General features: G+C 34.8%; 1 protein-coding gene across 1 annotated transcript; it reads right to left on the reverse strand.

Annotated features, from left to right (window-relative positions):
* Positions 1-1553: 1553 nt before the first annotated feature.
* LOC115245202 (graves disease carrier protein-like) lies at positions 1554-5680 on the reverse strand (the record flags this gene model as incomplete). Its single annotated transcript, XM_029823392.1, has 4 exons — positions 4907-5680; positions 4216-4308; positions 3943-4076; positions 1554-1706 (listed from the first exon to the last, which is right to left on the reverse strand). Coding segments are annotated over exons 1-4 (444 nt in total), but the record flags the coding sequence as incomplete, so codon positions are not given.
* Between the last annotated feature and the right edge of the window lie 9128 nt (positions 5681-14808).

A 14808-nucleotide genomic window follows, 5' to 3' on the forward strand; every position in this document is an offset into this window, starting at 1 on the left:
TGACTCTCGGACTCTACAATAATAAGAATAAATTTTCCTATAGAACAAAAATGCACTTGTAGTATTATAACGCGACGGAGTTTGATTAAAAGTACAGCAAAATAATAGGTACCAACCACCAGAACTGATTAATTTTATATTTGCTCTATTTATTGTCCTCTCTCACTGCATACTAACTTTCATGTAATGGACAAAATCAATATGGATTACTAAATGTTTTGTTGAAAATATGATTAGTATATTAATATCTATACATGAATATTGTTGTTGATTTGATTTCATAATGGTATGGGATATACTGAAAAGCTATTATACACTTATAAGAACTCTTTTTACAATTTTAAATATTTTTCATTGATATAAATTTTGAAAATATTCGTACTGTATAAAACAATTAATTAATACATATATAATAATAATAATAATAATAATAATCTTAGTCATTTGACAAATTAAAGTTTTATTTTAGATTTAACTCGATAGAAATTGATATCCTTAATTCAAATGTTACAATATATGGAACAAATTTTGTATATCTCAAATTAAAAATTTTTGTGATAGCTTTTATAATTTTTTAACTTATCTGAAATAATACTTATACAGATATAAATCGATTGTATATGATAAATATAAAATTGGCATAGAATTAAGCCTACAATATTCTTTTACTTGACACAAGTTTTATTTAAATACTTTAATATAATTTGCAAAGATCTGGTATCGGATAAGCCCAGATTTGTGAAAAGGAACAAAAAAATGCCATAAACGTATAATTATATAATGTCATCTTATTATAAGGAATTGCAGAAATAAAACGATATTATCATATGTAGACAGAGTTTTATTTGTTTTGTTGCTCTACATATTCATAATATTTTAGAAAAAAACGCATGTTTCATGTAAGATTCATCCATTTATGCATGTTTTTAATCATTTGAACTGCTACCTCTGTAAGTCACACACATACATACACATAATATTTTTTTTATTAGTTTATCTAATACTTGCATCTATTAATAATAAAACAAAATAAGTAATATGTATCAAAATAAAACATATTTCTATTACATGTACAAATAGATTTTGAAATAATACATACAAAAATATATCATATTTTTATTTCTCACACATATTTTCATTTCTCACAGGTATATAATTTTGTTGATCTATGTAAATAATAATTACATATTGAAGTGTAATAAGTTACTTAATTTAATTATTCTTCAATCTTGATTTTCAATATAGATTGTTATGTGGTTAAATATATCTATTTCTACAAAATATATTTATCATATTGTAAATATAATGAGCAAGTTGCTTAACTGCAGATGCATATAAAATATGTATCAATTAAAAAGTAAAATACTTGATTAAAATACTTACTCGTATTACATGATATTCACAGTCCAACCTTTCATGACAGATTGAACATTTACGTAAAAATAATGTAATATGAAACTTTTTAGTATCATAACATGATTTTTTTTAACAAAAGCAAATTTGATGATGTGATTTATGTAAGTAAATATGTATATAATATATATAAAATATATTCCAGAATAAAGTGTATTGCTGGTAACTTGAAAGGCTAATCTTGCTCTGATGGTATCAAGTGGATATGTAATTGCAGCTGCTGTGACACCTCCGGCAGCTCCGGCTAAGAACCCATCTATATGTGAACCATGTTTGAATAATTTTCCTAAACGCTGACAAAAATTACGCAAACATTATATCAGTTCTTTTAACATTTACAGCTTGGCGAACAAATAGAGATCGATTATACGTGTACAATACAAAATAAATAAATAAGACTTTTTCAGTTATGATAGTCGAACAGATAATTAGGTGAATATTAGTGTATGCATAATGTCAAAATGTGCCAACACAGTATTTTAAACCATTTACCAATAACTATTTAATGAAAAGTCTTATCTATTTGCTCTATATTATATAGGGTAGACCCTTTTAATCAATCCACTGTAATATTTCAGAGTCCTTAAGTTTAAGACAAAAATATATCAGACTAAAGTTGTTTGATATCGAGAGAGTCATCTGATGATTATCTTCATTTGACTTTGGATTAAAGTCCAGAGGGTTATTTCAAGATCAACTTAATTTTTTTTTTAAATAGAACTGCCTATTTTTTATTGTATATTTTTATAATCCTTCTTGAGACTTTTTTAAAACACTATAATAAAGTATTTTTTCAGTAAGTATTTTTCGAGTTATTTTATATCTTAATCTGATATATTTTGATACTAGCTGGCGTTTTTCCTTGCGCGCTCGGTATGTGGTTGCGGATTTGTGAGAATGGTTAAATATGGGTCAATTATGATTCATATCCTGAAAAACTTCTGAGATCTCTAGAAACGTACTGGTGAAGGTTTCATTAAAATCGGTTGTGTAGTTTTTACGTTAAATTAGAATATAGAGCGTGAACGATGTATTTTTTTCCGACTTCACGCACGTTCTTCTTTACTGCTTGGCTCCTAGACGTTGCAATGCGATGATATATAGCCTATGTTACTCAGGAAGATTTAAGTTAGCCATCAGCAAAAGATTTTTTCAAATCGGTTCAGTAGCTGCTGAGATTATCCCGAACAAACAAACAAACTGTATTTCTTTATAATATAGTGTAGATGTAGATAAAAGATAAAATATCTCGTAAAATATTTAGTTTTCGATAATCTTACCGTAATAGTTTGATGCACAGAATAATGAGATGAATCAATTGCTGTAAAAAACACAAATAATTGTTTTAAAAAATACATTATAAATAATTACATATTTTTTCTTAAAAACAATTATTTTCTTTATACCAACTGATTTGTTTCATTATTCTGTATATAAAAGTATTACGGTAAGATTATCGAAAACTAAATATTTTACGAGATATTTTATTTTTTATATCAGAATATGTCAGATTAAGATATAAAATAATTGGAAAAATACTTAATGAAAAAATACTTTGTTATAGTGTTTTGAAAAGGTCTCAAGAAGGGTTATAAGAATATACAATAAAAAATAGGGGGTTTCATTAAAAAAAATAAAGTTGACCTTGAAATAACCCTTTGGATTTTGATCCAAGGTCAAATGAAGATCACCATCAGATGATCCCCTCAATACCAAATAACTTTTGTCTGAAACATTTTTGTCTTCAACTTAAGGGCTCTGAAATATTCTAGTGGATTGATTAAAATAGCCCACCCTCTATACATATCCAATTTCTCTATTTTTCTTGAAATTTTTTCTAAGCTGACTAAAAATTAACGTTTAGTTTAATTAATTAGCAAATATTATTAATACATATCACCAAAGCTTTATACATATGATTGTGATGAAATTGATAAAGTATTTGCCGAAAAGTAGAGAGATCCAGGTTCGATCATTTTCGTTAATATCTTTTGCAATGTCAATTTTTTTTGTCAATACAGGAGGAATTTAAAATATTTAATTATAAACAAAATAATAAAATTATTCATATTTAAAATAACATGATAGGGGAGATTTTAATTCAAGAGCAGGAAAAATTGGATCTAAGCAGTTATTGCAGTGGTTTCAAATATCATATACAAAATCACAATATTTAGTTAGTTAATTGTGGCATGACTGAAAGAATTATGCATTTACTCTGCAATTTGTAGTACGTTTATTGCTCTAAACTTTATTATAAACATTCTCTAAGCAATAAACTTTATCGTTAATTCCCTAATAGAAAGTTTCATTCATTTTAATTAAATTATTTATATTCTACATTTCTCTCTAGCAAATATCTTTATGAAAGTTGTTTACTATGCAAGCATGTTTTTAGAGTTTATTCAGCATAAGTTACAGTCCTAACAATAAATATTATTGTTTAAATATTATTAGATAAAAATTAGTATTTAATATCGAACAATACATTGAATTTGAATAATCTCTAATATTTATTCTCTTCGTTACCTTTTTATACTGTTCAAATGCTGTAAATTGTATTGCTGCATAAGGCACAGCCCTAATCATTTGAACGAGATTGCCTCTATATAAAGCAAGGAAATTTTCATGTTGAACAATTTCCTTTAATCCTGAGAAAACACCTGCAAAGTATGTATGCATATATACATAAATACATACATGTGTGTGTGTGTGTGTGTACATATATATACATATGTTATAAATTCAATCATATTTCACATTGTTAGCATTCACATTATTAGCAAGAATTCAATTTTTTACCTAAATGTTTATAATATTCGTGCTGTGCTTGTAATAAAATTTTTATTCTGTCTAAAGGTGCTACAGTTGTTTTTGAGCACATACCAGCTACACCTATAATACATATAACAATATTTATAATATAAAATTTTATAATTTACACATTTTTATATAAAGGAATACAATTAAAGAGTCCTGAGTTATATTTATCTTATCTCTAAAGATATTTTTTTTTTTTGTAATATGGAATATAAAAAAAGACAATTTTGATATATATTAAAAAAAATCTGTTTCTAAATTTGTGCTTTATAAAATAATTACAAAATGATAATAGAAGATACAAAAACTATTACACAGGATTTTTCTTTACTTTTTTTGTATAAAATTATAAAAATGTTAAAAAAATTTTGTTTTAATTTTTTAGACAAAAATCAAGATCATTTTTTGCATAAAATATTGTTCTTTTATTCTTTCCTAACATAAAGTGAAAAAAATAAAGAGGACAATCTGAAATGGTCTTGAAATAAAATCCAATATTACAAAACTTGGAACTTTTCTAAAGCATTTTCTGTAGCTTTACATTCTATGTATAAAGCTCCACTTATTTCTATCACTTTATTTCTCTTGTCTCAATTTACGAAACGTGTATTGCCAAAATTCCAACTAAAAAATTATGAAGTGAGATATTTTTGAGGAAGTTCAAGTGACTCACCGCCGGCTATAAGATTTTTCACGATGATTTCAAAATTCTTGGCTTTCTTCTCAGATTGGTCCATGATTGCTGAATGATGCTATGTAAATCGGCTTGCAGACATAAATCGCAGATGCAAATCATGTGAGAAAAACACGAGAGATTGCTCGCGATGAAGGGCAACCTGTTCACTCAATCGATGATGATAATCGGGAATGGTCACTGACCATCACAGACCTTGAATGATGTTCCCACCCATATGAAAAAAATGCAGAATTTCCAAGCTATGTCATGGAGTGAAAGGAATAAATATTTTATATCTTATCTTCTTTTTTTTGTCGAATTGCCGTTCTCTATTGCAGGAGTTGCAGTATCATACAGTTTTTTCAATTTTCTATTCTATTCTATTTTTTTTTATTTAATAAAATTTCAATTTCTTGGTGTATATTATATTGATGAATCTTCCTTAATCAGAGAGAAAATATTATGCCACATAATTTTAACTCACAACAGTGAAAAACTTTTTTTGCGAAAATAAATGGCTGATGATTCCACCAAAATCTTTTAATCAGATGTACATACATGGGACTTTCGATTATCGGGCAACAATTCTAATTGGAATTATCGCATTCCCAAGTACTCATAAGTTACACAGAACCGGCAAGTGTTAGGGCTTGAGCAGAATAGCTGACTTGACAATGTTTTATGACTTAAATCTTTGTCTTGAAGTAACGCACAATACTGTACTACAGTCAATCAAGACAAGACTTAAGTCATAAAACATTGTCAAGTCGGCTATTCTGCTCAAGCCCTAATATGCTCAGTCATGTTGTGAACTCCCCTCTTTCACTCTACAGGCTATAGCGCTACAGGATACAGGATACAGGATACAGGATACAGGATACAGGATACAGGATACAGGATACAGGATACAGGATACAGGATACAGGATACAGGATACAGGATACAGGATACAGGATACAGGATACAGGATACAGGATACAGGATACAGGATACAGGATACAGGATACAGGATACAGGATACAGGATACAGGATACAGGATACAGGATACAGGATACAGGATACAGGATACAGGATACAGGATACAGGATACAGGATACAGGATACAGGATACAGGATACAGGATACAGGATACAGGATACAGGATACAGGATACAGGATACAGGATACAGGATACAGGATACAGGATACAGGATACAGGATACAGGATACAGGATACAGGATACAGGATACAGGATACAGGATACAGGATACAGGATACAGGATACAGGATACAGGATACAGGATACAGGATACAGGATACAGGATACAGGATACAGGATACAGGATACAGGATACAGGATACAGGATACAGGATACAGGATACAGGATACAGGATACAGGATACAGGATACAGGATACAGGATACAGGATACAGGATACAGGATACAGGATACAGGATACAGGATACAGGATACAGGATACAGGATACAGGATACAGGATACAGGATACAGGATACAGGATACAGGATACAGGATACAGGATACAGGATACAGGATACAGGATACAGGATACAGGATACAGGATACAGGATACAGGATACAGGATACAGGATACAGGATACAGGATACAGGATACAGGATACAGGATACAGGATACAGGATACAGGATACAGGATACAGGATACAGGATACAGGATACAGGATACAGGATACAGGATACAGGATACAGGATACAGGATACAGGATACAGGATACAGGATACAGGATACAGGATACAGGATACAGGATACAGGATACAGGATACAGGATACAGGATACAGGATACAGGATACAGGATACAGGATACAGGATACAGGATACAGGATACAGGATACAGGATACAGGATACAGGATACAGGATACAGGATACAGGATACAGGATACAGGATACAGGATACAGGATACAGGATACAGGATACAGGATACAGGATACAGGATACAGGATACAGGATACAGGATACAGGATACAGGATACAGGATACAGGATACAGGATACAGGATACAGGATACAGGATACAGGATACAGGATACAGGATACAGGATACAGGATACAGGATACAGGATACAGGATACAGGATACAGGATACAGGATACAGGATACAGGATACAGGATACAGGATACAGGATACAGGATACAGGATACAGGATACAGGATACAGGATACAGGATACAGGATACAGGATACAGGATACAGGATACAGGATACAGGATACAGGATACAGGATACAGGATACAGGATACAGGATACAGGATACAGGATACAGGATACAGGATACAGGATACAGGATACAGGATACAGGATACAGGATACAGGATACAGGATACAGGATACAGGATACAGGATACAGGATACAGGATACAGGATACAGGATACAGGATACAGGATACAGGATACAGGATACAGGATACAGGATACAGGATACAGGATACAGGATACAGGATACAGGATACAGGATACAGGATACAGGATACAGGATACAGGATACAGGATACAGGATACAGGATACAGGATACAGGATACAGGATACAGGATACAGGATACAGGATACAGGATACAGGATACAGGATACAGGATACAGGATACAGGATACAGGATACAGGATACAGGATACAGGATACAGGATACAGGATACAGGATACAGGATACAGGATACAGGATACAGGATACAGGATACAGGATACAGGATACAGGATACAGGATACAGGATACAGGATACAGGATACAGGATACAGGATACAGGATACAGGATACAGGATACAGGATACAGGATACAGGATACAGGATACAGGATACAGGATACAGGATACAGGATACAGGATACAGGATACAGGATACAGGATACAGGATACAGGATACAGGATACAGGATACAGGATACAGGATACAGGATACAGGATACAGGATACAGGATACAGGATACAGGATACAGGATACAGGATACAGGATACAGGATACAGGATACAGGATACAGGATACAGGATACAGGATACAGGATACAGGATACAGGATACAGGATACAGGATACAGGATACAGGATACAGGATACAGGATACAGGATACAGGATACAGGATACAGGATACAGGATACAGGATACAGGATACAGGATACAGGATACAGGATACAGGATACAGGATACAGGATACAGGATACAGGATACAGGATACAGGATACAGGATACAGGATACAGGATACAGGATACAGGATACAGGATACAGGATACAGGATACAGGATACAGGATACAGGATACAGGATACAGGATACAGGATACAGGATACAGGATACAGGATACAGGATACAGGATACAGGATACAGGATACAGGATACAGGATACAGGATACAGGATACAGGATACAGGATACAGGATACAGGATACAGGATACAGGATACAGGATACAGGATACAGGATACAGGATACAGGATACAGGATACAGGATACAGGATACAGGATACAGGATACAGGATACAGGATACAGGATACAGGATACAGGATACAGGATACAGGATACAGGATACAGGATACAGGATACAGGATACAGGATACAGGATACAGGATACAGGATACAGGATACAGGATACAGGATACAGGATACAGGATACAGGATACAGGATACAGGATACAGGATACAGGATACAGGATACAGGATACAGGATACAGGATACAGGATACAGGATACAGGATACAGGATACAGGATACAGGATACAGGATACAGGATACAGGATACAGGATACAGGATACAGGATACAGGATACAGGATACAGGATACAGGATACAGGATACAGGATACAGGATACAGGATACAGGATACAGGATACAGGATACAGGATACAGGATACAGGATACAGGATACAGGATACAGGATACAGGATACAGGATACAGGATACAGGATACAGGATACAGGATACAGGATACAGGATACAGGATACAGGATACAGGATACAGGATACAGGATACAGGATACAGGATACAGGATACAGGATACAGGATACAGGATACAGGATACAGGATACAGGATACAGGATACAGGATACAGGATACAGGATACAGGATACAGGATACAGGATACAGGATACAGGATACAGGATACAGGATACAGGATACAGGATACAGGATACAGGATACAGGATACAGGATACAGGATACAGGATACAGGATACAGGATACAGGATACAGGATACAGGATACAGGATACAGGATACAGGATACAGGATACAGGATACAGGATACAGGATACAGGATACAGGATACAGGATACAGGATACAGGATACAGGATACAGGATACAGGATACAGGATACAGGATACAGGATACAGGATACAGGATACAGGATACAGGATACAGGATACAGGATACAGGATACAGGATACAGGATACAGGATACAGGATACAGGATACAGGATACAGGATACAGGATACAGGATACAGGATACAGGATACAGGATACAGGATACAGGATACAGGATACAGGATACAGGATACAGGATACAGGATACAGGATACAGGATACAGGATACAGGATACAGGATACAGGATACAGGATACAGGATACAGGATACAGGATACAGGATACAGGATACAGGATACAGGATACAGGATACAGGATACAGGATACAGGATACAGGATACAGGATACAGGATACAGGATACAGGATACAGGATACAGGATACAGGATACAGGATACAGGATACAGGATACAGGATACAGGATACAGGATACAGGATACAGGATACAGGATACAGGATACAGGATACAGGATACAGGATACAGGATACAGGATACAGGATACAGGATACAGGATACAGGATACAGGATACAGGATACAGGATACAGGATACAGGATACAGGATACAGGATACAGGATACAGGATACAGGATACAGGATACAGGATACAGGATACAGGATACAGGATACAGGATACAGGATACAGGATACAGGATACAGGATACAGGATACAGGATACAGGATACAGGATACAGGATACAGGATACAGGATACAGGATACAGGATACAGGATACAGGATACAGGATACAGGATACAGGATACAGGATACAGGATACAGGATACAGGATACAGGATACAGGATACAGGATACAGGATACAGGATACAGGATACAGGATACAGGATACAGGATACAGGATACAGGATACAGGATACAGGATACAGGATACAGGATACAGGATACAGGATACAGGATACAGGATACAGGATACAGGATACAGGATACAGGATACAGGATACAGGATACAGGATACAGGATACAGGATACAGGATACAGGATACAGGATACAGGATACAGGATACAGGATACAGGATACAGGATACAGGATACAGGATACAGGATACAGGATACAGGATACAGGATACAGGATACAGGATACAGGATACAGGATACAGGATACAGGATACAGGATACAGGATACAGGATACAGGATACAGGATACAGGATACAGGATACAGGATACAGGATACAGGATACAGGATACAGGATACAGGATACAGGATACAGGATACAGGATACAGGATACAGGATACAGGATACAGGATACAGGATACAGGATACAGGATACAGAATCTTTGTCTTGAAGTAACGCACAATACTGTACTACAGTCAATCAAGACAAGACTTAAGTCATAAAACATTGTCAAGTCGGCTATTCTGCTCAAGCCCTAATATGCTCAGTCATGTTGTGAACTCCCCTCTTTCACTCTACAGGCTATAGCGCTACAGGATACAGGATACAGGATACAGGATACAGGATACAGGATACAGGATACAGGATACAGGATACAGGCTACAGGCTACATGGCTACAGGTGGTTCGTTACGAGCATAGACGCGACCATAGACATAGTATATCTAGACCGAGCGTTTGCCTTTATTTAAGGAGTGGGGGTAAAGATGCACGTAGAAAAGGACATACTCTGTTTCGTGCCCTTTGCGTTCTCTCTCGCTCGCACAGAGCATAGCCCTCTCTTTCGTCATGCTACGTGCAAACGAGAGAGAACGCAAGGGGCACGAAACAGAGTATGTCCTTTTCTACGTGCACCTCGGCTCCCACTCCTCAACACTCGGTCTAGATATACTATGTCTATGGACGCGACAATATTACTGCTACCTATATATATCTTCAAGCTCCCAGCTAGCGATCTACACAGTCATTAAACTTACGACGCATGAAAAAAATCAGATTAATTTGCTCTTTCATAATATGCATTTTTCATCATTTGCTCCATTTTACTTTTTTTATAAATAAATGATAAAGTTGATAACAATATAAACGTCAATATACAGGGTGTCCCAGATCATTTGGGACAATACTCGTGTGCAGATAGAGCGGACCAAACTGAGTCGAAAAGTCCTTTATCATTTTTTTTATAACGCTTAATAAAGGAGTTATTATTGAGTTAAGTCTGGTCAATCAGCGCCAACCTTTAGCCGGGCGCAAGTCAGTGAGCCGCGCGCCGTGAAGTATGCGCTGCCGCATACTACCAGGCGCGCGGCTCACCGACGTGCGCCCGGCTAAAGATCGGCTGATTGGCTAGACTTAACTCAATAATAACTCCTTTATTAAGCGTTATAAAAAAAATGATAAAGGACTTTTCGACTCAGTTTGGTCCGCTCTATCTGCACACGAGTATTGTCCCAAATGATCTGGGACACCCTGTATAAGCAAAAATCATTAGAATTTGTAGGTTCTTAAGATATAAAACAATCGCTCCAAAATTTTTGTTTGAATTTGCTCGACCTTTAAAAAATAATTATCTACAGTATTCCTCAAGAAAAAAATTAATAATTTCTTTATGCATTTTACGGGATGTCAAGAAATTGTGCGCATGTGCAACAGAAACAGAGCGCGCCATTTTTCAAGTTATTAATTTTTCTTTAATTCATTTAAAAAATATTAACACTGAAATTAAATAATTGAAATATATATCTGAAATGGCTATATGTATTTATTTAGATTGATGTGATTAATCTTTACAACTAAAGGTACAATAAGATGAAAATAAAGGAGAATTAAGTTTGCAATTTAATAAGATTCTTTGGATTAATGATAATGGGTATTGTCATTAACGTTGTTTTGAAACTTTATTTATGTATGGCTGGAAATGATTTTTAAAATAATTTTATTCTTCATTTAACTTTACAAATTGAAGTTTTATTTTAACGACATTCTTTTCTACTATCATAACAATTTTCATTGATTCTTGCATAGGTTTAATAAGTTTAATAGTCTTTTAAAAGAATTAACAAAATCAATTTTTTCAAATATGTCAAGTTTTTTAAAACAATTATATTGAACTTTAGTTGGATCTTGGTCCAGATATTTCACTGTCAGTATTGAAAATCTATAGTGTACGTGTACGTGACGTAAACTATAGATTTTCAATACTGGCGGTAAATATCGAAAGCCTATATCTATAATGGTCGTGTTCCGATCATAGATATAACTGGACTGTGCATCAGAGCTGCCAGTTCGTGGGAAATGGGAGCCCCCACCACTTACGTGCATTGCGAGATAGATAAACGCGCGCCCGCTATAGAAAGAGAGGTACTATATGGAAGGCCTATATTTGTCTCTTTTCCTAGCATTTCATTGGTAATTTTCTATATGAAGGGGGACAAAATCACCAATGAAATGCTAGGAAAAGAGACAAAATAGGCCTTCTATGGCTGCGTTCCGATATTCACTGTCAGTACTAAAAATCTATAGTTTACGTCACGTATACTATAGGTTTTCAATACTGGCAGTGAATATCGGAACACAGCCTATATAGTACCTCTCTTTCTACAGCGGGCGTGTGTTTGTCTATCGCAATGCTCAGTCCATTCTATATGTCTATGATTTCGATATTCATTGCCAGTACTGAAAATCTATAGTTTACGTCACATATACTATCTAATAAAGCCTGATTAGTTGGCAAAACATCAGTACTGCTGATCCAATCAGGCTTTATTAGAAAGAGACGGAACGTGACCTCATCATAGACATAGCGTGTTTGAATAAACGGGTTAACCCAACCCAGTCCAATTAATCCCTATATTTAATTATGAATTCAAGTCTTTTATTGGCAGAGACAATGCAATGACGTCATTAATCGCTCTCAAAGCGATTAATCTCCTACATTCGAAAACGCCATAAGGTTATATAAAGAAAGGTTAAGTCATGAGCCCCAACTACCCATAATTCAATGCAAAAAATCGATGTGTGAACCATTGAACTCTATACATACTGGAATGAGCGATCCCATTGTTTGGCTGTCGCCACTATTTCGCCGAGAGAGAAATGCGTTTGGATGATGACATCATTTTCTAGTATTACCTGATTGGTCCATGGCATGTCACGTGACATCATTCTCAGTTTAGATGATGTCACGTGACATGCCATGGACCAATCAAGTAGTACTAGAAAGAGATGCCATCATTCAAACACACCTCTCTCTCGGCGAAATAGTGGCGACAGCCAAACAATGGGATCGCTCATTCCAGTATATATAGAGTTCAATGGTGTGAGCAATCGTTATTAAAAATAGATGCTAAATAAGGTAGACTGTTTTTGGTTCACACATCGATGCTTTGCATAGGATTATGGGTAGCTGGGGCTCATGACTTAACCTTTCTTTATATAATCTTAATATTATCTATTCTTATTCTTTTCACATTTGACTGATTGATCAATTCCTTGTGGCTTGAGGCTTATTAAACCTAAAGATCCTTAAACAGAGATTGGACAATGTACCGTTGTGGAGTGAAACCGGATATGACATTTTTGATGATGGTTTATTTTGATTGTTGAACAAATACAAGAATACGATATATATTTTTCGTTTGAAGTTAACATGAGTAATGAATATTAAAACACGTATTAAAAAAGATTACAAACAAATATATTTCATCAGTTTTCTTGTGTTAATATCAACTAATAATATGAATTAACTATTAAAAAATATATTGTTATAATTACTATTATAGGTTATATTATTATTATTGCTATATTATTACTACCTTATTATCATTATTATTATGTTATTTTACCTTATACGTTATGTATTATTATAAATATAATTTATGTCTTTGACGGACTATAGTTATGGCTAGGTCGGTTAGGTTAGCTATATATATCTTTTTCTTTCACACTTTCGGTTTTACCTCAGGCGACGGAGCCAATCAGACATCGTTAACGGTTTGTCCGATTTCTGTTTAAGGGTCGACAGGAGTGACGGTAGAGCCTCTCGCGGACAGCCGTGAATTACGAATTCGCTTCTCCCGTATTACGGCCAAAAAATAAAGAGAATCATGTTAAACCTGTGATATTTGTAATCAGTAGGATCATCCGCAGTCCTGTACAGAGCTATTTTTTTGAAAAAAAGAGTTAAAATAATATTTTATAAGTTGACAAGAAAGGTACATACTAGGTACAGCTCATGGCGGACTAGGTGCAGTTGGCCATGAGCTGTATTTCATTTATTATAAATTTTCAAAAGCCAAAATGCGAAATTCGGCTCTGTACAGGACTGCATAATTATATAAAGAATTTATTAAAAAAAGTTTTATGAAGTAATATGACTTCTTCGATGTAAAATACGGAATAAGCGGATCTCACTAGATGTGTATCTAAGGAGCAGCTCATGGGGAAATTTTTGTGGTAACATACTGACTGCTTGACAAAGAGAGATGATTACGGCGTCTTTGTCTCTCTTTCATCACATATCCGTGAAAGCACACCGATATGTTGAGCACACGGAAGCGATTGTTGCTCAGCGTTGGTAACTTTGAAACCTGACTTTCACATTTTCACCGCGCGAGGTCTCCAATGTCAAGTCGGAGTTTGTCCGTCACTCCTGTCGATCCTTAAGAATTTCTAAGGCCGGTA

This window comes from Formica exsecta, unplaced genomic scaffold (assembly GCF_003651465.1).
Source record: "Formica exsecta isolate Colony F162 unplaced genomic scaffold, ASM365146v1 scaffold928, whole genome shotgun sequence".
Classification (NCBI taxonomy): Eukaryota; Metazoa; Arthropoda; class Insecta; order Hymenoptera; family Formicidae; genus Formica; species Formica exsecta.